Source organism: Gopherus evgoodei, chromosome 2 (assembly GCF_007399415.2).
Source record: "Gopherus evgoodei ecotype Sinaloan lineage chromosome 2, rGopEvg1_v1.p, whole genome shotgun sequence".
NCBI lineage: Eukaryota > Metazoa > Chordata > Testudines > Testudinidae > Gopherus > Gopherus evgoodei.
Genome location: NC_044323.1, coordinates 80,788,372 through 80,816,044, shown reverse-complemented (window position 1 = coordinate 80,816,044; position 27,673 = coordinate 80,788,372). Strand labels below are relative to the sequence as shown.

Here is a 27,673-nt window from a genome sequence, read left to right as displayed (position 1 = left end):
GGTTTATTAGTGCAAATTACATATCACACTAATGAGCCAAAGTTCTTGTGAAGCAACATGGAAACCTGCAGTTTCCATTCACTGCAGTAAAAATACATTTTACGCTATTTGCATAGTTCGTGGATGGTCTAATAATACAGTATTTGTATTGTAAAAAGAGATTAATAAACTTTGTGAATAAAAAAGGACCTTTGCTGTTAATCTAGTACCTTTTAGTAGCACTGACAAGTATTGGAGAATGATTTAAAAAATCAAACAATTACAAGTAATTATTTTATTTATTATTATAATTTTAACAACATGGCTAACTTGAAATCTGTAAGCAAAGCACTCACATGAGGAAGCGACTCTAATAAAGTTGTTCAAGCTGCAACTTACTTAGATTGTTAAATCAGACTGAATAAAGCAGGCTGCTTTGATGGGTTTGTGGTTTCCACAAACATTTTTGTCAGTGACATCTTTTGCTTTGAATTTCAACATTGTCTTCTGTGGACAGAGAATTTCAGAATCAGCTGAAAGTTAAAAAGAAAAATTTGCTGATTAGAGCAAGTAATAAGAGGAAAGGGAAAATTGTTGGACCAAATTCTACTTTCCCATCCACTGGTGAAATTCCATTGGCTTCAGTAGGGTTACATCAATGTAACTGAAAACACAGTTTTGCTTAGTGTATTAATTTATCTCACAATGAGTGAAATTTACCCCTTCACAAACGATCATCTTAAAGTTTGTGCATCACTTCAGTGCATGGTGGTGGCATATATGCCTTGTGCTTGCTCTCTGCACAGGGCTGAATTTCATCAATAATTTTATTCCAGCTCTTTGAGAACATTTTGATTATTATTAAAATTGTACCATTGCTATACATTAATCTTTTTAAAATGTATTAATATGTAAAGCATTTTCATTTGTATATAAGCACTTCTGAAGATTTGGATAATGAAAGGTAATATGTGTATTCATTAGAGATCATCATGGACCAAAATGCACACCCAACACACATGTAACTTTACTGAAATTTAATTCTCCATCCAAACTTTGTGGCTCAGGCTTCTTTCTCTGTCTTCACTCCCACATGTCTCCCCTCACATAAGTGAAATTCTCCTCTGTTCAGAGGGCCAGAATAAGGTCTGTAGACTATTTAAGTCCCCTTTATCTAAGGACTGAAGTGGCACTTCAGACATGTACAGGCCTCTTTCCAGCTCTCTGCACATAGGTGAATTTCACCCCAAAGAAATAGGGGAATTAATCACTAGGCTGCAATAAAAAGTCTTGCAACTCTAAAAAGAAAACAGGAGCGAATCCTTTTTTTAAGTTGGAAGAGCATTACAAGCATCCTTCAGAGTTATGGACGTAGTTAGCTGTTTGAATGTACAATCCCACCACATTTGTTTGAAAGACCCTAGAACAGAATTGCAGTACTTACATTTATCATGATCAATTTACTCCATTATATTTTTTATAAGACAGTAGGTAGGTTCTGTGCAGTAGCTGATACTGGGCATTCTGATTATTAGTGTATATAGGCGATTTCAATGTATGTTTCAACACTTTTCCACAAAACTTGGAATGAAAATCAGTAGAAATTTAATTTCCAGCACCCAGCTATTTATAGATCTTTTACTTTCTTCAGCATTTTCACATGGTGCATGTGCTCCCCTTGTTTCTATCCTACAGTCCACTCAGAAGCCAATTACAGCTGTGACATTGGGTCTTCTATTTATGGAGGATCAAGACCTGACTTACTAGCACCAAGGTGTTTTCTATTAGGCAGGAGATTATGCTGTCTGAAAAGCAAGCCATTTTAATGAGGGCCTGTTGACAGAAAACTTGGATTTGGAATGTGAGGGAGGGGAGGAGATGGGTTCTCGTAGGCTCTGTAACTAATTCTGATGATTAGAGATCTTCCAGAAGCAAACCCCAAAACACTTTAAATGAATTGAGATTTTTTTCTCCAGAGGAAAAGTGTTCAAAGAAAAATAATGGATTGTTTTTCTCCACAAAAGCTATAGATAGTGGGCCAAATTCAGCTTAGACCCCCCCCCAATTCAACAAAGCATTTAAGCATGTGTTTAAGCTTGCTTCTGTTCAGCAATGCACTTAAGCACATGCTTATAACTAAGCATGTGCTTAAGTGCTTCTGCTGAATTGCAGGGGTGCTCAGTTACCAGTTGAGAGCAGAATACAATCCATGTATTCTGAACCAGCTGTTGATTCAGTATTTTCTTCTGTGATAGAAATGTGGTGTATTTGATGGTAAAGCAAGAAACAACTAGAAGAAACAAATGTTTCTTGATAAATACTAGAACATAGTTGAAACATTAATCACTAAGGCCCAGATCACCCTGGTGCAAAACAAGGTTAGGGGGCCACAGCCCCCAACATACCACCCCAACATACCCCAGTCCCCCTACAGTTTATCCCACCGTCGTCCACTTGTCCCCAGCCCCTCATCCTGGTACTCCCCAGCTCACCCCATAGCCCACCAACACCTCACTCTGTCACCCACTGCCCCTGGGACTTTCCTGTCCACTCATTGGCACTGTTGGGCTAGAGTGGCTTCTCCCAGTCCCAGTGGTTCTGCTCATTCCTATTACCCAACCCACACTCTCACAACACAGGCCAAATTTGAGTGATGGGCAACAATGTGAGAGTGCACATGGGAGTTGCAGTGCTGAGTTGGTTTGCTCCAACTGCCCCTCTGTCATGATGGAGTTGTGGCTGGATCAGATCTGAGTGGTACTTCCAGCGACCCCATGTACCAAGTTGCAAGGCCACTAAATGTGGCCTGGCTGTCCTCTGTCATGACAGAAGGGCAACTGGGCCAAACCAGAACAGCACTGCAACCCTGCATGCCTTGTTGCAGTGCCACTCAAATTTGGCCTGGCTGCCCCTATGTCTGACAGGGCCAAATCTGAGTGAGTAGTGTTGAGATTCTGTGTACCAAATAAAGTGCTGTAGCGCTACTCAGTCTATTTGGGGCCCCATAGCTTTGTGGGCCCTGAAGTGACTGCACCACTTGCACCGTTGTAGCTATGCCATTGTCTAGCAAAGTATGTAAGCTGGTGCTGACTTTTAAGCACGTGAATGATCCTATTGATTTCAATGGGACAAGCTGTGCTTAAAAGTAAATGTGTTCAAGTATTTTACTGGATCGTGGCCTAAATCATGTTTTCTGTTCTGTAGGAGGATGAGGCCTTCCCCAAGAGCCCAGCCTGAGTGACTGGTCTTTATACTGGGTGGGAGGGGTGCCTAAGGAAGGGAATCATGTTCCCAACATATGAAGCAGCAGCACAACTGCTTTACAGCAGTTAATGTAGCTTTGAGGCTGTAATAGCTTCTTTATCTCCTATGTCTCAGTGTTTTGGGAAATGAAGGCTCGTTGATCCACTGGCCCTGGTCTACTCCTCCCCTGCCCTGCTCTCACACTACTGGCATCTAATGCAAAGCACGAGGAGCCTATACAGAGTTGGACTTGAGGTGTACATCCCCCTGTACACGTTCTTCAAATCTAGCCACCTATGCCACTGCTCAGTGGCCCATTCCAGTTCTGTTGTCTCAGGGGATCTCAGCGCATATCCCACAGTGCACAAGGTTATTATTTATCTTATTCACAAGCTCTCTGTTCATGACACTCTCCATTTTAAAAAGAAATACCTTCTTTCTTCTGCATCCAGAAGACAGTGATATGCAGCAATATCCTTCTCCAGCTGTATTTTGTTGGACAGCAGAGTTTCACGATCCCTCTGCTGCTGCTCGGTTTCTGCTCTGATTTCTCGCACCTCTGCCTCTAGTTTGGTAATGACAGAGCCTAGGTTCTGAAGTTCAATGTCATGCCAGTGCTTAGCATCATACAAGGAGTTCTCCAGACCCCTTTTCTACATGAAACAGTAATTACAACACTCAGAACAGAGTCATGACTTCTGATAATCTTTATAGTAGTATTTCAACTAGGCCTCAGTGAATGGTATGTGTGGGAAATTTGAAACTGCCCTAATCCTTTGCATTTGAATCTGCTGAAATATACTGGGCGTTCTGTTCATTAGATATTTGTATTGTATTTGTGCATTGCAGCAATGTGGACTGATAAAGTGCATTGTCTGAAGCTATCTCAGAGTTTTTCAAACTGTGGGGCTTGCCCCTCCTACAGGAGCATGGAGGAACTTTGGGGAAGGGTGAGGTGGCTTGTGCCAGCCCCACACAGCAGGGCCTGGTACAGCCCTGAGGGGGGGTGGGAAGGGAGCATTACCTCCAACCCCCCCCCCCGACCCACCTCAGTAGGCCACCCACCCTTTGGGTCAGGTTCAACATCCGTTGCAGCTGTGCAGATTTCTGCTTGTGGCAGCCTCCATGCCCAGCACTGGCTCCACCCCCAGAGACCTTCTCAGGCACGTTCCCCCACTCTGAAAACCCAAGAGGCGAGGGGCAGAGGGGCAGGTATTGGCCTTGCTCTAGCAACACTGCTTGGCTGCAACGTAGAAGCAGCCTGCTGCTGAGGAAGCCTTGGCTGTGCCATTGCTAAGTATCTGTGTATTTGAAACTTAACAGGCGTAGGTAATTTATTTTGTGTTCAGGCCTCTGTTAGGTTTATGAGTGGGCTATCAAGCATACTTTATGTATCTATTTTTATCTGAGTTGTGCGGGTGCAACAAAAATTGTAACTCAAAGGGAGTGCTCAGCTCAAAAAATTTGTAAACTGCTTGTCTATCTAGTTAAAAGACACTAAAATTTGCTTAATATACCTTGTGCTATATAACACTATGTACCCAGTAATCTCAATGAGGTTTACAAATGTTAATGAATGAAAGTGTTGAGGGATAAAATTTCAGAGCCTGATTTTCATAAGTGCTGGGCACCCACACTACCAGTTTAATCAATGAGAGTGCGGATGTATAGGGACTTATTCCCACTAGGCACATCAAGATGAGATATGCCCCAGAAAAGCACACTGCATTTTACTGAGTATATTCCAGTGAGTATACACCAGTTCTAAATTGATAACTACTTACCAAAGTTCTTAAAGATTCAGTCTCTGCTTGCAGACTCTGTATTTTGCAAGCTGTTTCATGAAACTCTGTTCTCATGGATTCCACCAGTTCTTCCTCTTGGGTTTGTACAGCAGGTGCTGTTTCTGTGGTTTGCTGACAACAGGTAATAATTGTCAGTCAAAAAATGCTTTAATAATAATAATTTACATTCCTCCCATCCCATAATGAAAGTAGTCTTTTGCAATTTGTGGCTACTCTGATTTTAAAGTTGTCATTTATATTTTCAGTTCCTTTAACAATTTTGGATACTTTTAAGAACATAACCACCACATTTTCTGTATACGTATTGTAAAATTGGTCTATGTATACAATGTATCCAAGAATACATACAAAGAGTCCCATCAGCGTGCTGCTTAATGTTCATGCAAATAATGTGCCTGCAAAGAGAAAAATGAGGTTCTGCACTTTTTTCTCTTTATGATGTATTATAATGAAAGTTTTGAGGGTTTTTTTTCAAGAAAGTTTTGACTATTTTTTCCCCATTTCATTTTATATTAGAAATCCACATCTCTTCTTCTCAGTTTTTGTTTGTTTGTTTTGTTTTTATGGAAGATTGTAGGAGTCATGGAAAACTGAGGAATTAATAGGATTACGACATCAAGACCAATGAAGTAAAACCTGATTAATGAAGAGGGGAAATTATTATTCTGATAATTTCATACTTTATATATATTTTTAATACCTATTTAACTCAAACTCCCTAGAAATAGACAAAGGAAAATACTTTTTATGAAAGATTAAACATAACTGCCTCTTTTAGTAAGGGAGAGACAACATGGATAATCTTTCATTAGACCAACTTTTGTTGGTGAAAGACACAAGCTTTCCAGCCATACACAGCTCTTGTTCAGGACTGGGAAAGGTCAAGGGTCAAAAGAGCTCCATGTCTGCATTGAGCAAACATAAGACTTGATTTTCCTGATATTTCTCAGGAAAAACAAGTAGGAAAAAGCTTTTCTTTTGGGAAAAACAAACATTCAGGCCCTCTTTTTCACATCTCAAAACCAAAATAAGAATTCAGGCCCCATTTCCCCTCCCTTTCAGGTCACTTTTAATACTAGTTTATGTAGAGTACTTTGGGTTCACACTGAATGCTCTGCCGAGCCCTATCCCACTTTGTGGCCTATTTTCTGACCACATAATCTTTTACCATGAAGGTAATACAGCATTCAGATAGATCTGGAATTTCATATACTCATATTGGGAATGCATAAATACCAATAGCTCAACTTATTTGTTACAGGGTTTGACTCTGATTATCTCACTTGTAATGAAATTTAAAAATGTATCTTAGTCCATATGGGTGAAATTCTTCCATGTGCAGAAGGTCAGCAAAGACACGTGCACCATTTAAGTCCCAATTAAGCTCTCAAAACAGTACTTAAGTAATGCATTGTGCTGCACTGTAAAGGAGTGAATTTTGCTCTGACTAGATTGTGCCTATATTAGACATAGTCATGAGTAGCAGATGGTGCAGACACACATTGCCCAGAGGCATTTTAGGGAGGGATTGTGCCTCCAAGAGATACACCAGGAGTTCATCAGGTAGTTTTGGAGAAGATTGTATCCCTGTGGAATAATTTGCTCTTCCAGGGATGCATGCAGAGAGCCATCCCTATGCTTCTTCAGGGACAGCAAATCTCCTTATCCCTTTTATGAGGTACACGAAGGAGGGAGGTATCCTTGTGTTCTCGCCACTGGGCATCAGCACAAGGGCCACTCATAATCTGACACTAAACCTGATCTGTCTAATTTTGTGTCCTCCTGCTTTTATTCTTCCTGCACTTGTGCAGTTGTCCTGGGTGGAGAGCATACACCAAATTCCCTGTGCCCTGGAGTCATTTGGGCAAGCGAGGGACGGGGCAGGATTTCTTTCTAAGTGCATGGTGCTATATTTATGAAGTTCCTAGAGAACTGTTTGATTTTAGGACAGTCTGTGCTATTGCTCTGCACTGTGCACTGTTCAGGAGTCTGGAAGCTGACTTAATTTGTTTTTCATAGAATTAAAATAACTGAAATGATTAAAATAGAATAATGAAATATCTGGAAGACAATGATAGAGCTGATAGTCTAATCAGCATAGTTTCTGCAAAGGGAAATCATGTCTCGCTAATCTCTTAGAATTCTTTGAACATGTCAATAATGTAGTGGATAAAAGAATCATGTTTTATGTAGACTTTCAAAAGATCTTTCACAAGGTGTCTCATAGGAGGCTATTAAAGAAACTAAGTAATCAAGAGGTGGTGACAGGTAAACTAGCTAATAGGAAACAAAGATAGCATTAAATGGTCAGTTCTGACAAAAGTCTAACAGCGGGGTGCCTCAAGGTTCTATACAAGGTCCCATGTTATTAATAATCTTGAGAGCGGTGTATGTGAAGAGCCGGGGTGGCTCCAGGCACCAGCACGCCAAGTGCGTGCCTGGGGTGGCAAGTCACGGGGGGCACTCTGCCGGTCGCCACGAGGGCGTCAGGCAGGTTACCTTTGTCTGCTGGTCCCGCGGCTTCGGCGGACCTCCCGCAGGCGTGCTGCCGAATCCGCGGGACCAGGGACTTCCCGCAGGCAAGCCGCTGAAGGCAGCCTGCCTGCCGTGCTTGGGGCAGCAAAATACCTAGAGCCGCCCCTGGTGAAGAGGAGATGGCCAGTTTGGCAGGTGACACAGTTATTTAGTTTAGTGAGGAACTTCAGAGGCACCTAACCAAGCTAGGTGAATGAGCAACACAGTGGTAAATGATGTTCAATGTTGATAAATGGCAAAGTAGTGCAGTTGGAGGGAAATATTTAAAAAGCTTGTATACCGTTTTAGGATCTAAATTAACTAGCAGCTCAGGATAGGAATTTGAGCATCATGTAGACAAGTCAGTGATGACTTCAGCTGCACATTGAGACAGATTTGTAAAGATGTTTGGGCATCTGTGGCACATTTGAAAATCCCACTAAGTGCTTATTGACATCTTTACGTGCATAAATACCTTTGCAAATCTGACCCGATATGCAGCTGTGGTCAAAAAAGCAAAAAAAATGTTAGGATGCATGTAGAATAATACAGGACATATTATAATGATGTTATATATAAATCAAAGGTGTAGTCTCATCTAAATAACTGTGTGCAGTACTTGTCACCCCATCTCTAAAGAGAGATTGTAGAATTAAAGGGAATTCAGAGAAGGGCAATGAAAATTATTTCGGTCTGGGAAAATTCTCATGTGAACAGTGATTGAAAAGAGTGGGATTGTTTATTTTAGAAAGGAGATACAAGAAGAGGGGGCATGTTAAAAGTATATTAAAATAATGAATTGCACAGATAAGGTAGGTTGATCTTTCTTTTTCATAACTAATTCAGTCATTGAATTCAATGAAATAGAAAGGTGGCAAATTCAGAAATGATAAAAGGAAATACTTATTCACACAATGAACAATGAGACAGTGGAACCTGCTGCCACAGGATGTTGTTGAGGCTAAGAATTTAGCACAATTCAAAAAGAGATTGGACATTTACATGATAACAAGAGTTGTTATAGTTACTGCTGACAAATTCTGGAAGAGATATTGAAACCTCATGTTTCAGGGTTTAAGCAACTCTCTAACAATACATTTGCTTTTAATATTTTTATTAGTGACCTAGAAGAAAACATAAGGTCATCGCTGATAAAATTTGCAGATGATGCAAAAATTGGGAGAGTGGTAAACTGGGCGCAAGCAAACAATATACATTTTAACCTGGCTAAATGTAAGTGTATACATCTAAGAACAAAGAATGTAGGTCATACTTATAGAATGTGGGATTCTATCCTGGGATGTAGTGACTGAAAAAAGATTTGGGAAACATGCTGGGTAATCAGCTGAACATGAGCTCCCAGTGTGACACCGTGATCAAAGAGCTAATGCGATCCTGGGATGCATAAATGGGAATCTTGAGTAGGAATAGAGATATTTTACTTGTATATTTGGCAATGGTGAGACTGCTGCTGAAATACTGTGTACATTTCTGGTTCCCACAATTCAAGAAGGATGTTGATAAATTGGAAAGGCTTCAGAGATGAGTCATAAGAATAATTAAAGGATTAGAAAATATGCCTTATAATGATAGACTCAAGGAACTCAATCTGTTTAGTTTAACAAAGAGAAGGGTTGACTTGATTACAGTCTATAAGCATCTACATGGGGAACAAATATTTAATAATGATCCAATGACTGGAAGTTGAAGGTAGACAAATTCAGACTGGAATAAGGCATACATTTTTAATGAGGAGAGAAATTAAAAATTGTAACAGTTTACCTAGGATTGGATGTTTTTCTAAAAGATCTGCTCTGGGAATTATATTGGGGTAGTTCTATGGCAGGGATCTCAAACTCAAATGACCATGAGGGCCACATGAGGACTACTACATTGGCCTGAGGGCCACATCATTGATGCCACTGCCCTGGGGCCACCCCCACTCCACCCCTTCCATGAGGTCCTGCCCCTGCCCCGCCTCTTCCCACCACATCCCCCCCCCATTCTAACCCTTTCCCCAAAGTTCCCACCTCCACTCCGCCACTCCCTGCCCCTATTGCAACCCCTTCCCGAAATCCCCACCCCACGTCTTCTCCGCCTCCTCCCCTGAGTGCGCAGTTCCCCGCTCCTCCCCCTTCCCTCCTGGAAAGCGCTAAGTGCCACCAAACAGCTGTTTGGTGGCGGGAAGTGCCTGGAGGTAGGCAGAGGAGCAGGGACACAGCGCGCTGGGCGGGAGGGGGGTGATGGGCGGGTAAAGGGAGCTTGACGGCTGCAGGAATAACTCGGGGGAGTGAGGGGGGGCACAGGGAGCTTGGCAGGCTGCAGCAAATAACTCCGTGGGCTGTGTGTTTGAGACCCCTGTTTTATGGCCTGTATTACACAGGTGGTCAGTCTAGATGATCACAGTGATCCCTTCTGGCCTTGGAATCTCTGAATCTATGAAAAGTTAGATATGTGTCGACAGTCCCCTTTGCATGTGACACCTCTGCACAGTTGAAGTGCTGGTTGTTAGAAGTAGAGGCTATAATAAATTTCTGTTTTTTAAATAGGAAAGAGTGAGAGGATTGACTTCCATATGAGGATGAGGAATAAGTAGGACCTCTTGAAGTAGGGAGAGGGGACAGAAAAAATTGGTTTCTCATAGGCAGTTATCACACTCCTAAAAACATGTAGTGGGCCACATCCTCAACAAAGATAATTCAATGTAGTGACATTGACTTCAGTTGGGCTCAGCCAATTTAAGCCATCTGTGGATCTGGCCTACATAATATCAGCTCTGTGAAAGATTTGCTTAACAAGATTTGAAGTGTAAGGATTTGATGAATCTCCTGGATAAACTCCTCTTTCTAGGTTCTTATATGACCTCCATCACCATGGTGTCATTGTTGAAATCAAGGGATCATAGGTGCTGACTTCCTAATGTGCTGGGCCGTGCTCCACCCCAAACAGCTGTTTGGCAGCGGGAAGTGCCTAGAGATAGGCAGAGGAGCAGGGACACGGTGCACTGGGGAGAAGAGGAGCGGCGGGTGAGGGGAGCTTAGTGGCCGCAGGAAATAACTCAGGGAAGCGGGGGTGGGGGGGACACAGGGAGCTTGGCAGGCCCCACTCCCACTCCACCGCTTCTCCCAAGGTCCCCCCACACCTCTTCCCGCCCCTGCTCTGCCTCTTTCCACCCCCATCCTGCCCCTCCCTCTGAGCAAGCCCTGTACTCGCTCCTCCAACCCAACGCCTCCTGCATGCCGCGGATCAGCTGATCCATGGTGGGTGGGAGGCGCTGGAGGATAAGGGAAGGCACTGATTGCGAGGCCCATGGGCGGGAGGTACTGGGGGGCAGGAGAGGTGCTGATATGGGGGCACCCACCTTTTTTTTTCCATGGGTGCTCAATCTCACGCACGGGATGTTTCTTCCTTAACATTCTTTAAATACTTTTTACAGAGACAGACTGTACCTCAGATTCCTCTTTCCTTTCATTTTGCTGTCCCCCTTATCCCTCCCACCCCTCTTGCACCCTCCATTTTTGTAGCAGCTCTGCATCATAAACCTTACGGGGACTATGTCTTTCCCAAGTATTTCTGCAGCACAGCTGTAATAGTGATTTTACTGTGCTGTGGAGAGTGAAACAACTGTTAAAACATAGGGATATGCACTGAGCTTGATACTGCAAAAAATACTCACCTAAGGTAGCTGTTTCCCCCACGTGCATCCCCCCAAAATCATGATTCATCTTAGCAGAGGAAAAGCTGCAATACGTGTCAGTGATTTTAGTTGCATTGTATGCAAGATGGCTGTGTGCTGAGACATGGTACATGAAGCAGAAGAGTGAGGGGACAGCAAAACAGAGATAATTTTAAGCAGGGATGAAGGTAAAGCCAAACCTAGGGGACAAGTTTCCTCTCCACCCCTATAAATGGCTCTCCTGGTATGTGAAATCATGTCACACAGTTATGGTCATCCCTAGTTGACAGCAGTCAAATCCTTCCGTTTGCTAGGATGTTGGGTGCTAGCCTATGTTTACTGGTCATGCATGTTTTTTCTTAAACTTTACCTTTTTATTCCCCCCACCCCCTCAGCAAGTAGTCGAGAAAGTGTGGCTTCTGACAAAAGATTTCAATCTTGAATCCTGTGGAGCAGTGGTTCTCAAACTTTAGCAACCCGAGGACCCCCATTTTGATTTAAAATTTTTCAGGGACCCCCAAGCCCACCTGTTCAGTCCTAGGCCCCGCCCCTACTCCATCCCTTCACCCAAGATCCCACCCCACCTCTTCCTGCCCCCCGCTCACTCCATCCCCCCTCCCTCTGTCGATCGCTGTCCCCAACCCTTGTTCACTTTCACCAGGCTGGGGCAGGGAGTTGGGGTGTTTGAAGGGGATGCGGGCTCTGAGAGGGAGTTTGTGTGGGGTGTGGGCTCCAGCCGGGCAGTGCTTACATCGGGCAGCTCCCGAAAGCAACCAGCACATCCCTTTGGCAGTGGCTCCTAGGCAGGTGGCGGGGGGGACGGGGAGAGCAGAGAGTGTCTGCGCACTGCCCCTGCCCACAGATGCTGCCCCTGCAAACAGGCACTGCCCCTGCCATTCCCATTGGCTGAAGTTCCTGGCCAATGGGAGCTGTGGAATCAGCGTTCGGGGTGGGGATAGCACATGGAGACCCCCTGCCCACTCACCTGCCCCCCAGGAGCGCAGGGACGTGCTGGCTGCTTCCAGGAGTGGCGTGGAGCCAGAGTAGGCAGGGAGCCTGCCTTTGCTCCGCTGCACAGCCAGACTTTTAGCACCTAAAATCTCCTGGTTTGGCTTCAATAGCCTCTGGGAGATAGAGCCTGATTCCGGGAAACTCCTGGCAAAACTGGGAGGGTTGGCAACCCTAGCTGATCAGCAGGGCCAGCGGCCCCAGACATGATTCCACCCTGTCCCCACTCCTCCTTCTCCCTCCCAGTGCCTCCTGCAAGCTGGGAAACAGCTGTTCCCCAGTGTGTAGGAGCACTGGGAGGGAGGGGGAAGAACTGATCAGCTGGGCCTGTGGACCCCTTGGAGTCCCTGCCCAGGGGTTTGCGGACCCCAGTTTGAGAAACACTGCTGTAGAGAACTAATCTTCTGCTTTAGCGTCTCTGCACTGGAAATAATAGGAAAGCAAAAATGTGTATAGACTCCCTTATTTTGCAGTGAAAGCACCGATGTTTTAAAAACGATATAAATAGGCCCAATTTCCACCCTCAGTTACATCTGTCAACCCTAATGAAGTCAGTGGATTTGCATGAATGCTTCTTGGGATGAAGCTGGATCGAGGTTCCTTAGGCTATCATCATTCTTTGTTTCAAAAAAATATATTTTAATGATTACCCCAGGGGACTAGAAAAATATATGTTTTTCCTTTGTGTTGGAGACAGCTCTAGAGAACACTGTAGGTGCCTACCTTGGTATGAAGCAAGGCACCTGTCTCAACACGATTTTTCTCTATATCCTTCTCCCAATGAATTCTGATTTTTTCCAGTATGTTATCCAGGCCAGTTCCAATAGGAGCTTCCAGTTCTTCCAGCTGTGATCCAGCAAGCTGATTGTATAACATCTTCACATCCTGAAAAAAACAAGAAAAAGGGTCAGTGGTCAGTTCTGGTTTTAGAGGATACTAAGGAGCACTTATGGTGCAATTTAGTTGGCTTAGTGTGATGCATACACATCTACAAAGCCATTATTTAAACTTTAGCTCTTGTTGGGGCTATTGCAAACTACTTAAAAGATCTGATTTTCCATTACCTTGCACCTTTTGTGGTCATTTACATGTTTGCAAAGTGAATGCAATGTGAGTGTAAAACACTGTCATTCTGTTTTGGTAGAGTGCACAGGAGTAAATGACTATATAAGTAGGGTGACCAGATAGCAAGTGTGAAAAATCAGGACAGGGGATGGGGGGTAATAGGACCGTATATAAGAAAAAGCCCCAAATATCAGGACTGTCCCTATAAAATCGGGACATCTGGTCACCCTATATATAAGGTGCAAGGCAGTGGAGAAGCAGGCCCATTGTCTAGAGGCCTGTTGTCTATCCTTCTCTCTGAAGGGGATATTCTTTTAATCAATTCTTTCATATGATTTCCTATGTATGGTGTGTTACAGGCACCTTTAGAATCCTTCCCAAAAGTATAGCACAGCCCACAACTGAAACCTGTCCCTGTATAAGCATGTGTGTGTATGTGTATGTATGTATAAGTTTGCTGTCTCAGCTCAGAGGATCTGCATGCTTCTTGGATGTGAGGCTGGGATATAAAAAGAATAAAACTTCCTGGAAAAGGGTCTGTTCATCTCTGCTTGAGAAAAACTATTTAAATGGCTGGTACCAGGCCCATTATTTAACATTTATTTTCTACAGTCCAAATTCAGGCCAACTCTTTTACAAATGCTTGTACAAATATTTTGAGCGCTGTCATTTGTATGGGCACAAAAACAAATGAGGTTTGCACATGTAGGCCTAAATTATAGTCCCTGTTACACCACCCTATTTACATATATCATTTCCTGCTAGAACTGCTAGAACAGTGTAAAGGGGCCTGATAATTGGTCTGTAAACAATATCACCTACAAGTGATGACAGTGCTGAGAATATATGTGGGCGAGGGTATGTAAAAATGTTCATGCAAAAATGGGGGCTGGGTTGAGGTCCCTTTAAAAATGTGCTCCTTTGATATAATCATTCTGTTCAACAGTTTCCTGTGATGATATTTCCATGTGCAGATCAAGTACTTATTGTGGGTTCTGTTGTGACCTGTCTTATGTGCCTGCATTGGTAAATAATGGAGCATATGTCACAACCTTACTCCTTTGTGTGAGCTACCCACATTGCCATTCTGGCTACAGAAAGATAACTGTTGCTGCAGAGCCTCTACTCCCTTCTAGGGCTGTTGATTAATCGCAGCTAACTCACACGATTAACGCAAAAAACTTAATCTTGATTAAAAAAATGAATTGCGATTAATCACCATTTTAATCGCACTGTTAAACAATAGAATCGTATTACATATTAAATATTGCATTTCAATTAATACAATTATATGACTTTAGCATTTTCAAATATATTGATTTCAGTTACAACACAGAGTACAAAGTGTACAGTGCTCACTTTATAGTGTTATTTTTTATTACAAATATTTACACGGTAAAAATGATAAAAGAAATAGTATTTTTCAATTCACCTCATACAAGTATTGTAGTGCAATCTCTTTATTGTGAAAGTGCAAATTACAAAGGTAGATTTTTGTTATTGTTAAGTAACTGCACTCAGAAACAAAACAACGTAAAACTTTAGAGCTTACAAGTAAACTCAGTCCTACTTCTTGTTCAGCCAATCGCTCAGACAAACAAGTTTGTTAGATTTACTGGGAGATAATGCTGCCCACTTCTTGTTTACAGCGTCACCTGAAAGTGAGAACAGGCATTTGCATGGCACTTTTATAGCTGGCATTGCAAGGTATTTACATGCCAGATGTGCTGTAGATTCATATGTCCCGTCACGCTTCAACCACCAGTCCAGAGGACGTGCATCCATGCTGATGATGGGTTCTGCTCAATAATGATCCAAAGCAGTTCGGACTGACGCATGTTCATTTTCATCATCTGAGTCAGAAGCCACCAACAGAAGGTTGATTTTCTTTTTTGGTGTAATTTCCGCATCTGAGTGTTGTTCTTTTAAGACTTCTGAAAGCATGTTCCACACCTTGTCTTTCAGGTTCTTAAACCTTGGGTCAAGTGCTGTAGCTATCTTTAGAAATATCACATTGGTATCTTCTTTGCTTTTTGTCAGATCGGCAGTTAAAGTGTTCTTAAAACAAACACGTGCCAGGTCATCATCTGAGACTGCTATAACATAAAATGTATGGCAGAATGCGGGTAAAACAGAGCAGGAGACATACAGTTTCTCCCAAGGAGTTCAGTCACTAATTTAATTAACACATTATTTTTTTAATGAGTGTCGTCAGCATGGAAGCATGTCCTCTGGAATGGTGGCTGTAGCATGAAGGGGCATATGAATGTTTAGCATATCTGGCACGTAAATATCTTGCAATGCTGGCTACAAAAGTGCCATTGAAATGCTTATTCTCACTTTCAGGTGACGTAAATAAGAAGCTGGCAGCATTATCTCCCAGTAAATGTAAACAAACTTGTTTTTTTTCAGCAACTAGCTGAACAAGAAGTAGGACTGAGTGGACTTGTAGGCTCTAACATTTGACTTTGTTTTGTTTTTGAGTGCAGTTATTTTTTGTACATAATTCTACATTTGTAAGTTCAACTTTCATGATAAAGAGATTGCACTACGGTACTCGTAGATGATGAAAATACTATTTCTTTTTACAGTGCAAATATTTGTAATAAATATAAAGTGAGCACTGTACACTTTGTATTCTGTATTGTAACTGAAATCAATATATTTGAAAATGTAGAAAGCATCCAAAAATATTTAAATAAATGGTATTCTATTATTGTTTAACAGTGCAATTAATCATGATTAAATGTTTTTAATTGCTTGACAGCCCAACTCCCTTCCCTTCCCACCACACGTAGATAGGGAGTGAGTGGAGCCTTGGTTTGGCACAGCTGTACCAGTGTGGACGGGGAAGCAATCTACAATTAGGTATAGGGCTGGTCCAGCTTACTTCCCTAGTGGAACAAGGAGATTGCAAGTACTGAATTCTGATTCTCTTGAGTCACAATTTGCTCCCTGTTCTGTTTCCTGGGCAGCACAACTATGCATTGCCCTTAAATGGGCCTTGTGGTAATTCTGCAATTTGTCTTCTGTCATTGAGGGTGCTTACTTGGGCAGGGGTGGCTCCAGGCACCAGCACGCCAAGTATGTGCCTGGGGCGGCAAGCCACGGGGGGCGCTCTGCCGGTCACCGCGAGGGTGGCAGGCAGGTTACCTTCAGCGGCATGCCTGCGAAGGGTCCGCTGGTCCCACGGCTTTGGTGGACCTCCCACAGGCTTGCCGCCGAATCCGCGGGACAGGGGACCTCCCGCAGGCAAGCTGCCGAAGACAGCCTGCCTGCAGTGCTTGGGGCAGCAAAATACCTAGAGCTGCCCCTGTACTTGGGGTTAGATGCTGAAGCCTTTACTGGTATGACTAATCTTCACTAATGCAATTCTTGCTTAAGTCAATGAATAAGGATTACAAAACTGGGCCTGTGGGTAGTCTATTTTCTCATGTCATTTTGACTTCTTTCAATGATCTGTTGCTCAGAACCAGGGCCAACCAGAGGGGGTGGGGGTAAGTGGGGCAATTTGGCCTTGGATCCCACAGGGGCCCTGCAAGCCCTGGCCCAGCGGTGGTCCAAGTCTTCGGCGCATTTCACTGGCGGGGGGACCTTCAGTCGCTCTGGGTCTTCGATGCATTTCACCAGCGGGGAGCCCTTCAGTGCTGCCGAAGACGTGGAGCGACTGAAGGGCCCCCCGCCGCTAAAATGCCGCCGAAGACCTGAACCGCTGCTGGGTGAGTACAAGCGCTGCAGTTCCCCTGCTTTGCCCCAGGCCCCTTGAATCCCTGGGCAGCCCTGCAAAAGGCTACATCAAAAGCACTAGCAAAGTCAGTCAGGCCCCGGATCCCACAGGGGCCCCACGAGCCCTGGCCCAGCAGCGATCCAGGTCTTCAGGTGGCATATCGGTGGCAGGGGGCCCTTCAGTCACTCTGGGTCTTCAGCGCATTTTGCCGGTGGGGGGCCCTTCAGTGCTGCTGAAGAGGTGGAGCAACTGAAGGGCCTCCCGCCGCTGAAATGCCGCCGAAGACCCGGACCGCTGCTGTGTGAGTACAAGCGCCACAGCTCCCCTGCTTTACCCCATGCCCCTTGAATCCTCTGGGCGGCCTTGCTCAGAACAGAAGGTGAAATTAAAAGTCTCGGAATGGAGTGGCTTGCTAAGTATGGCACATTTAATGTAAAGTAATTTAAGTACATTATTTCAGAAGTTTGAAGATTCCATGGGGCCAGATTATTCTGTCAGTGGAATTTACTTTTTATTTACATTGGTGTGAATAAGAGGAGAATCAGGCCTCACAGCACTGGGGATTTACACCTAATGAAGGTCCACCCTCATAAATCATCTTGTGTGTTTGTTATGTCAGTGTCACATGAAGTGAATATCGCTCAGCTATGTTATATTTATTAGATGTCAAAAATGTGGAAAGTTGTATGTGGATAACTTTAATTAGGACTAGAAAGATGAGAGGTCTGTAAACTAACAAAAGAGAGAGAGAAATAGGAACAATTTGCAGATAGATAATTACCATTTATACTTGACAGAATTAGCTTTTTTGCTTCTGGTTAAGATAGTGTCATATTGACCTGACTTAAACAGATACATACTACCTATGCATTGCACCCAGTCTTGACTTACTTCTTCATGATTCTTTGAGAGCAGACCTAATTCTTCTTTCATGCTTTCTATCTGACGCTCCAGATCCATTTTAGTTAAGTTAGCATCATCAATCACTTTATATAAGGAATTAATTTCATCTTCCACTGCCTTTCTGAATGGCTGCTCATTTTCATATCTGCAGAGAAAAATGTAGTAAGCATACGCAGTCAAACTTGCATTTTGTAAATGATAGTGTAGTAACCCTGGCCCCAGCATCAGCACCTGCTGTAGTTTTAAGTTAGAGGTACTGTTAGGGCTAGGGTGAGCATACATCCCGTTTTGACCACGACAGCCCCTTTTTTCAGCCCTGACCCGGCTGTCCTGACTGGACCTTGCAAAGGGAATCAAAACCAATAGTAAAAGGTTCTACAGCCACATAAATAAGAAGAAAACAAAGAAAGAAGAAGTGGGGCCGCTATACACTGAGGATGGAATGGAGGTTAAGGATAACCTAGGCATGGCCCAACATCTAAACAAGTACTTTGCCTCAGTTTTTAATAAGACTAGTGAGGAATCTAGCAATGATGGAGGGATGATAAACGGGAATGTGGATATGGAAGTGGATATTACCGCAACTGAGGTAGAGGCCGTACTTGAACAGCTCAATGGGACGAAGTCGGAGGGCCCGGACAATCTCCATCTGAGGATATTAAAGGAACTGGCGCGTGAAATTGTGAGCCCGTTAGCGAGAATTTTTAAGCAATCGATAAACTCGGGGGTTGTGCCGTATGACTGGAGGTTTGCTAATGTAGTTCCTATTTTTAAGAAAGGGAATAAAAGTGATCCGGGTAATTATAGGCCTGTTAGCTTGACGTCTGTAGTATGTAAGGTCTTGGAAAAAATTTTAAGGGAGAAAGTAGTTAAGGACATAGAGGTCAATGGTAATTGGGACGAATTGCAACACGGATTTACTAAAGGTAGATCGTGTCAAACCAATCTGATCTCCTTCTTTGAGAAGGTGACGGATTACTTAGATAAAGGAAATGCGGTAGATATAATTTACCTAGATTTCAGTAAGGCATTCGACACAGTTCCGCATGGGGAACTGTTAGTTAAATTGGAAAAGATGGGGATGAATATGAAAGTTGTAAGGTGGATAAGGAACTGGTTAAAGGGGAGACTCCAGCGGGTCGTATTGAAAGGTGAACTGTCAGGCTGGAAGGAGGTCACTAGTGGAGTCCCTCAAGGATCGGTTTTGGGACCGATCTTATTTAACCTTTTTATTACTGACCTTGGCACAAAGAGCGGGAATGTGCTAATAAAGTTTGCGGATGACACGAAGCTGGGGGGTACTGCTAACACAGAGAAGGACAGGGATACTATTCAGGAAGATCTGAACCACCTTGTAAACTGAAGTAATAGAAATAGGATGAAATACAATAGTGAAAAGTGCAAGGTCATGCACTTAGGAATTAATAATAAGAATTTTGGATATACGTTGGGGGCGCATCAGTTGGAAGCGACGGAGGAGGAGAAGGACCTTGGGGTACTGGTTGATAGCAGGATGACTATGAGTCGCCAATGTGATACGGCTGTTAAAAAAGCAAATGCGATTTTGGGATGCATCAGGCGGGGTATTTCCTGCAAGGATAAGGAGGTGTTAGTACCGTTATATAAGGCGTTGGTGAGACCCCATCTGGAATACTGTGTGCAGTTCTGGTGTCCCATGTTCAAGAAGGATAAATTCAAACTGGAACAGGTTCAGAGATGGGCTACAAGGATGATCCGAGGAATGGAAAAACTGCCTTATGAAAGGAGACTCAAAGAGCTTGGCTTGTTTAGCCTGGCCAAAAGAAGGCTGCGGGGGGATATGCTTGCTCTATATAAATATATCAGGGGGGTTAACGTTAGGGAGGGAGAGGAATTATTTAAGTTTAGTACTAATGTAGGCACGAGGACGAATGGGTATAAATTGGATATTAGGAAGTTTAGACTTGAAATTAGACAAAGGTTTCTAACCATTAGGGGAGTGAAGTTCTAGAACAGCCTTCCGAGGGAAGTAGTGGGGGCAAAAGACTTTTCTGGCTTTAAGACAAAGCTTGATAAGTATATGGAGGGGATGTTATGATAGGATCGTTAATTTGGGCAATTGATCTTGGATTACCACCAGATAGGTCTGCTCAATGGTCTGCGGGGAGATATTGGATGGGATGGGAACTGAGTTACTGCAGAGAATTCCTTCTTGGGTGCTGGCTGGTGAGTCTTGCCCACATGCTCAGGGTTTAGCTGATCGCCATATTTGGGGTCGGGAAGGAATTTTCCTCCAGGGCGGATTGGCAGGGGCCCTGGAGGTTTTTCGCCTTCCCCTGCAGCGTGGGGCACGGGTCGCTTGCTGGTGGATTCTCTGCAGCTTGAGGTCTTCAAACCAATTTTGAGGATTTCAATAACTCGGTCCTGGGTTAGGGGTTGTTGTAAAATTGGATGGGTGGGGTTCTGTGGCCTGCCTTGTGCAGGAGGTCAGACTAGATGATAATATTGGTCCCTCCTGACCTATGAGTCTGAGTCTATTGGCAAAAGTGGCAAGTTGGCAAGAGCAAATGAGGCAAATACCCACTTTTGTGGGGAAAAAAGCAGAGTTTGGAGGAATGTGCAAGGGAGCACCAGCCCTGCGCCGGGGGTAGGCAGTGCTTGGGCAAGCAGCAACGCCAGCCCTGCATGGGAAGTGGGGAAGCAGAGCTTGGGCGAGCAACATCAGCCCTGTGCAGAGAAGGGGGTCAGCTCAGGTGAGCAGCAACGCCAGCCCTGTGCAGGGAAGTGGTGGAGCTCGGGCAACAACCCCGCGCAGCGGGGGGCGGAAGGGGGGGAACCTCTGCTAACCTCAGGTGGTGTCCTGTTTTCCCTTTGGGAAATATGGTCACCCTAATTAGGGCCTGCAGCCTGTGATGCAGCAGTGTGGAATGCTGTCCTGGGAAGGGAACAGCCAATGTGAAAGTAGCTTGAGCCTCGGGAAGGTATCGGATGACTGGGAAAGAAAGGCAGTTGGAAAAAAGTTGTTGGAGAGAAGGAGAAAAATGTAGGTGCTGAGTTAGTGGATAAACCTGAGCTGGAGTAGGAGATGAGATGATAAAATAAAAGAAGAACAAGAGAATAAAAGTAAGGGAGTGAAAAGGAAAGAAGGAAAATAGGAAAATAGGAAAGCGTTCAGGTCAGGAGAAGCAGAAAAAATTAGAACTGGGCATATTAGCAGATCCTATTAGGGAAGGGAAGTAGAGGGAAATAAAATCTGCAGACATACTGGAGAGAAACTATCAAGGGAAAAGAACTAAAAATAAATAATTGGTGAAAAAGGGAATTGATCAAAAAGTTGTGTTAGATGAAAATAGATTCTGAAAACAGTAAATGAGAAACTCGGCCACAAAGGACCTAAAGTAAATGAACAGAGAGAATGACTGAACATCTATTGAAGTAATGCAATTCGAAGGCATCTAATGGCCAAGTGAGAGCCACTAGGTGAAGAAACCCTGCTTGTGGATAAACTTGATGAACAGAGGTATAGCTACAAGATCACTGAATCTAAGAGTTTGGTTACACTTGCAAGTTAGAGGGCATTAAATCAGCCCCAGGCACCCTAACTCCTGAGGTGTCCACAATGGCAATGCACTTAGAAGGCCTGGACTCCATGGCTGGAGTGCCCCTGGTAATCCACCTCCATGAGAAGCATAGAGCTTGCTTCGCCCTGGCTGAAATGCCGAGCTGTCAGTGTGGATGACATGTTGCATTACTGCACTGTGATTGGCCTCCAGAAATGTTCCATAATCCCTTGAAGTCAAGTGGCCACTCTGGTCATTGTTTTCAACTCGGCTGCAGGCATGCGGATATGCCCTTTCAAAGATGTGTTTCTGACAACCGGCATGCTTTTCTGCTCAGGGACACAAAGCAAACCATCACTGTGGAATGCTCCTGCTGCAGAGGCAGGCATTTGTTCGTGTGTGAGAGAGAGAGAGAGAGAGAGAGAGGCGGGAGTTGGGGGCTGGTGTCAGGGTTTCCCCTGCCACTGTCTGAACGTACAAGATAGCATGTTGACACACTCTCTGCCCGCCAAAGCACACTGTCTCTCCCCCTACATACACACAACACACTCCCTGTCACACTCCACCCCGCCATTTGAAAAGCATGCTGCAGCTACTTGCACACTGGGATAGCTACCACAATGCATTGCTCTCTGTAGCGTTGCAATAGCTGCCAGTGTGGACACACTACTGCGCTTGCAGCCGATAGTGTGAACACGCAGCAGCGCTTTCCTTGCTGCTGTCTCTGAGGGCTGGTTTAACTCCTGGCACTCCACATCTTAAAATAACATAAGTTGGTCAGGGGATAACTCAGGAGAAGGAACAGCTGGTGGTGGGGCCCAACAGCCACTCGTGCCAACACCACTGACCATGCCATATTTCTTTGGAGCGCCTTGGTTACCTAAATTTTCTAGATACGGTTCTGGGAGTAATGTTTCATTTGGAGAATTTAAAACAATGCTACAGTAATGTTTTAACTGCATGGAGAAAACAGAGATTCTGACTGGGCAATTAGTGGATACAGCTAAAAAAGAAGTGAGTACATGGCTGAAAAATGAAAAAGTGACTACAGAACAAATAGTCAGAAGATTAGGCTGTATGTTTGACACTCATACCTTGTCAGAAGTGAAATAGAGTTTCTTCCCCAGGGTACAAACTCCAACAGAAAGTCCAAGGGTATGTCTTCACTACCAGCTTCATCGGCGGGCAGCGATTGATCCAACAGGGATCAATTTATCGCATCTAGACACAATAAATCGATCCCCAAGCGCTCTCCTGTCGACTTCTGTACTCCAGCTCGGCGAGAGGCACAAGCAGAGTCGACGGGGGAGCGGCAGCTGTCAACTCACTGCGGTGAAGACACCACGGTAAGTCGATCTAAGTTCATCAACTTCAGCTACATAATTCACGTAGCTGAAATTGCGTACCATAGATTTCCCTCCCCTCCCTATCCCCACCTCCCGTGTAGACCAGGCCTAGGGTAGTACACATTAGGATTACAGGAGGTTTTACAAGCAGCAGAAAAGTTAGAATCTCACAAAGCCCAAGATACTGATAACACGCTGACAAACAAGTTCATCGAGGGGTTATATGATGTTATATATGGAATTAATGTTACAGTTAAGACAGAATCTGGAAACTTCCATCCTAGACTTTAAGAAGAGGCTATAAAACTTATGAGAAGTAATGGACACATCAGGGCAGTTATGGTATATCCACAGTATGGCTACAGATATGCTGTTGCCTTGCAGTCTGAAAATGCTAGTCAGTGTGTGGTGCAGTCTGGCGAAAAGTCAGAGGATGGTAATTCTGGAACAGAAGATTTTTTTTGGAGAAAATTTAAGATGGGTATAGAGGGAAATTCAAGAGATGAGACTGGATTTGAAGCAGGAAGTCTTGGCACCTAGAGAATACAGATGCAGGCCACAGGGAGTTGAGATGGGTAATAGCATAGCACAGCCAATAGTTATGATGGCAATCCTATTTGCAGGAGATGCAGTGAGGTGGGACATATAGAAAGGAGGTACATGACTAAAAATACTAATGCTGTGGCTTTAAGCAGAAGGTTGCGGATTGGGGGTCGGATCTTGGAAGGACAAGAGTATAGGCCTGAACAACATTGGAGGGCAGACTACTGCTATAGGAAAATGCCTGCCTGTTTGTTTGAGATTAATAGGAGATAAATGTGGGCCTTGCAGGATACCAGGTCACAAGTTACCATATTAGAGCCAACGTTTCATGAACTATTAGGCTCAAAATTGTTTATTGACTACTAAATACAGGGTGAAGTTGGTACCAGGAAATTGTTTGGCTATCCCATGTGTTGGCTACATGGAAGCTGAAATTAGAAGTGAGACTATTAAGTATCTCAATCAGGGTATTTTTGTTAGTGATGTCAACAGTGAATGCTTACCACCAACACTCATAGGTATGAATCTACTGCAACATTGTTATGAGGAACTGCTGCAGGTACTAAAGGATCAGGAGCAACTCTCCATTCAAAAAGAGAGAGTCTGGCAGAATACCTTTAGACATATAAGAAATTATAAAACTTTTTATAATCAATATGGGGAAAGTGAGAATAAAAGAGACGCTTCCCATCAAGCTGAACCAAAATATAGAAACTGTTTTAATTTGTAAAACAAAAATGGGTTGACTGGATATATTGCTTTACCTTGCTGAGGTAAAGAAGGGAATCCTACAATAGCTGCAAAAATGTTGTAACGGGAAAAGATTAGTACCAGCTGTGACTCTGAATTATGGGGGCCAGACCTATGACATTATACAGAGGTCAGGTGATTTCTTACTAGGCTGTGCCATTTATGCTAGTTCAGAAAAAAACATGGGAGACTGTGCTTTTGTGTATGTTCATTAAAAGTTGAACCAGATCACCCATAAGGATGCCTATACCTTATCTAGAATTGAGGATTACTTAACAGCATTAAAGTCAGCACATTTTTTTCCTATTATTGATTTAGCTAGTGCTATTGGTAAATGCCAGAAGATCAAAGGGAAAAAGTGCCTTTGTGACACTCTGGGAGGATGTATTAGGGGAGACTTAGGACTGGAAGGGCTATCCGTGTCAACCTGCAAAGGTGAGAGCCATGGTGAGACCTTGTATTTGTGGGCTAGCTACTCGTGTCAGGGATCTGAACCACAGCTGCAGGGCACAAAGGCCTCCAAGATTACAGGGGAGGCGGGGACAGGACCCCTTATTGGGCCCCAGACACTCTCTCCCCAAATGTTCCCCTGCACCCCCCAAGGGGGTGGGGCGCATCCCACAGTTTTACCTCTGCTTTAAAAAGATATCTACCAGTGATACAAACGGTAACTTAGATTTTGAAAACTGTAAGAATTTTCAAAAGTACAATTTGTCACTATGCTCTTCTTTTACTCTTTTCATTACTCTCATCATGGACAATGAAAATCAGTAGTCAGTTTCATTTTTGTATACAGATGTTTCACTGAAGTTCATTGTGCTACAATGTTTGCATTTCTTGTTTCACTTGATGTTTTAAAAAAAACATAAACACATTTCCATAGGAATTGGGTTTTATAAAAGTTTGTTTTTATAAAATTAAAATTTTGAGCCAGCCTAGCAAGAGCCCTAGGTCTTTATATCAGTGAGCACCCAGAAATAAATTTGCCAGTAAATTTCTGACTACTGGAAATATTTAGTCACACTATTTCAAAATAATAATAATATGTTGCTCTCAAATCACCTATCTGAGGATCTCAAAATTCATTACAACCTTAATTTAGCTACACAATAAGACCATGAGATAAGGTCACAGGGTGTCCAAGGTCAAAAAGCGAGTCAGATCCCTATGCTAACCACAGACAAATTTTCTCTCTAATACGGACATTCCGTTTTAATATTCAATATGGTAAGTGTATGTTTATTCAAAGAAATCACCCATATTGTTGCCTCAAGAAAGCTACCTGTCTTTAAAATCTTCAGCACAGGCTTGAATATTCTCCATCTGTAACATAAGACGTGCATTTTCAAGGACTGCATCACCCACCTAGAATAATGACACAACAGAGTTAGAGCAATTAACTATATTAAATATGTGTGTATTGCAAGCATATGCATAATTTTAGATTCTGAAAGTAATTTAACCTTTGGCCTAGAGCTACTAAAATTATTCCATGAATGTGACATCTATTTGTTCACTAATTATCCAAAAACAGGGTAAAATTTTTCTTAATTTCTTCATTGTTCACAATTGTTCAACAACTAGTTGTATAAACAAATTGTAGCTTCTTGTATGCAAACTGATCGCTGCTGTGCAGAGGACCTAGCACAAGGCCTATGCATAACTTAAGTCCTACTTAAATCCAGTGCAGAAAATTTTAAGTAGGACATAAGTGGTATATGGACCTTGTGCTGGACCCTCGACACAATAGTGAATTTCACCCAGTGAATATTTGCTATTTTGCCTAAATCCTATCATGTTTCAGTTCCCTAATTGTGTAGCATGGCTTCATAAACAGGAGTCTTTTTTTCTCTTTTCACACAATCTATTCATGAACACCTGTGACTATTAGACAAAACTGCTTGGTGACTGGAAAGAGCTTTTCAAACTGGCCAAGAGAGTACAAATCCTTCCTTTGGCTATTAATCATAATGTTTTGCTTTCCACATGTTCTTGGTGAATAAAAACACCCAAATGTTTGCAAATAAAAGGGGTTGTGAATTCCAGGAAAGAGCTCAGTTCTGCGACGCTGACTCACATAGAGTAGTACCTTACTCTCAAAATACTTTCGATATATGGCAAGAAACTACTCAACATGAGCAAGAGAGGCACAAATAGCCCTAAGTGAACAGGCAGGTAGGTGTAATTCTCAAGAATGTTCAAAAATATTTTGTTGTTCTGCTCACCCAGTGCTACCTATGGAACACAGAATTAAAAATAAATCCAGAATGAGTCTTTTTAGCTTTGCTTTTAATGAAAAATAAGTATGCCCGCAAACAAATGACTCTAATAACGCTCTAACTTTTGCATAATATTTAGAGTATGGTACATAAAACTTTGAGCTGAATTAAAACACTCTAAATTCTGGATATTTTTGTTACCATAGGGTTGAGTGTTACAAATGTTGCGGCTTTCTGTATAGCATCCAACTAAATGCAATGAATGTGGGTGGGATTCGATAGACAATTAAACCAGATGTTAATGCTCAGGAGTTCTTACAGACCAGCTAACACATATCCTCTGGGTAGGTGTTTTATTACCCATATCTTAAGATGTTTTAGAAACTCATAACCTTTGAGTTAATGACAAACAAACCTTTGGCATGACTAAAAGGTGTTGGGCAGAAGCTAGATAAATAAGCAGCTGGAGAGTAAACTATCCTGCACTGTCTCCTGGGCTAACACATTCAAACCTTGAAAAATCCACAATTTAATGTTAATTCCATCAAAATGCAAAACACTTTTAGATTACAAAATTAGAGTTACTGGAGACTAAAGGTGATCTACTTACTTACGCATTTTTCTGGCCAGAGGATTTAGGTGGGATCTGTGGGAAAGTGGCTGAAGCATGTGGGTAGGGGCTGCTCCTGACCACTGTAAAGTTAAGCATATTAAAAACCCATTCACATCCTCCATCACCACTTGACCCCTTGTCTTCCCTTCCCTACTCTTCAGCAATCTAGCCTCACTTCTACAGGCCTTACACCCTTCCCTCTAAACAGTCAATCCATCTACATGAATGAGCAGTTCACTGAAGACGTGGCAGAGTGGCGAAAGAATCTCAGGGGTTTGGTAACATGTTTTTGCACCTCTGGCAGCAGCTGGAGCCTTTGTCTCCCATTCCAGAACTCAGGCTCCACTTCTGAAAGGGGAGGGGGGAGATGGAGGGACACGTGGCAGCAGTGTGGAGGAAAGCTCTGACACACACAGACAGATGCCCTAGGGAGTCCTATTACGTTACCCGTGATCCAGGGGGTGAGTAAGGAGCAGAGCTCAGCCTAGCCTGTTTCTCACCATAGTGCTGCATCTTTGGCAATAGCTAGAATTTCTCCTCATCTGGGACACCTACTCTGTCCTATACCATCATGCTTTGGGGGGTTGTTTTTCATTTTAAGAATTTTGGGCTACATTTAATTACATTTGAATTTTGATTGTAGCAATAAAACAGATAAATACTGCAAAACATTTTTTCTTGAATTTTTAATGAATTAATGTTTGCCATAGGGGAGTCCTTTAATGCTCTGCAGAAGGCCCTGC

At 43.2% G+C, this 27,673-nt stretch overlaps 1 protein-coding gene across 1 annotated transcript in view; it reads right to left on the bottom strand.

Moving 5' to 3' along the window:
* Positions 1–378: 378 nt before the first annotated feature.
* The window catches only part of BFSP2 (beaded filament structural protein 2), a 42,445-nt gene continuing 15,150 nt past the window's right edge, over positions 379–27,673 (bottom strand). The window contains exons 2-8 of the mRNA XM_030549386.1: positions 25,381–25,463; positions 17,909–18,065; positions 12,949–13,110; positions 5,007–5,138; positions 3,655–3,875; positions 2,166–2,269; positions 379–512 (exon numbers count right to left, since the gene is read on the bottom strand). Of these exons, the coding sequence (XP_030405246.1) occupies positions 379–512; positions 2,166–2,269; positions 3,655–3,875; positions 5,007–5,138; positions 12,949–13,110; positions 17,909–18,065; positions 25,381–25,463 (993 nt within the window). The remainder of the gene's footprint in view (positions 513–2,165; positions 2,270–3,654; positions 3,876–5,006; positions 5,139–12,948; positions 13,111–17,908; positions 18,066–25,380; positions 25,464–27,673) is intronic.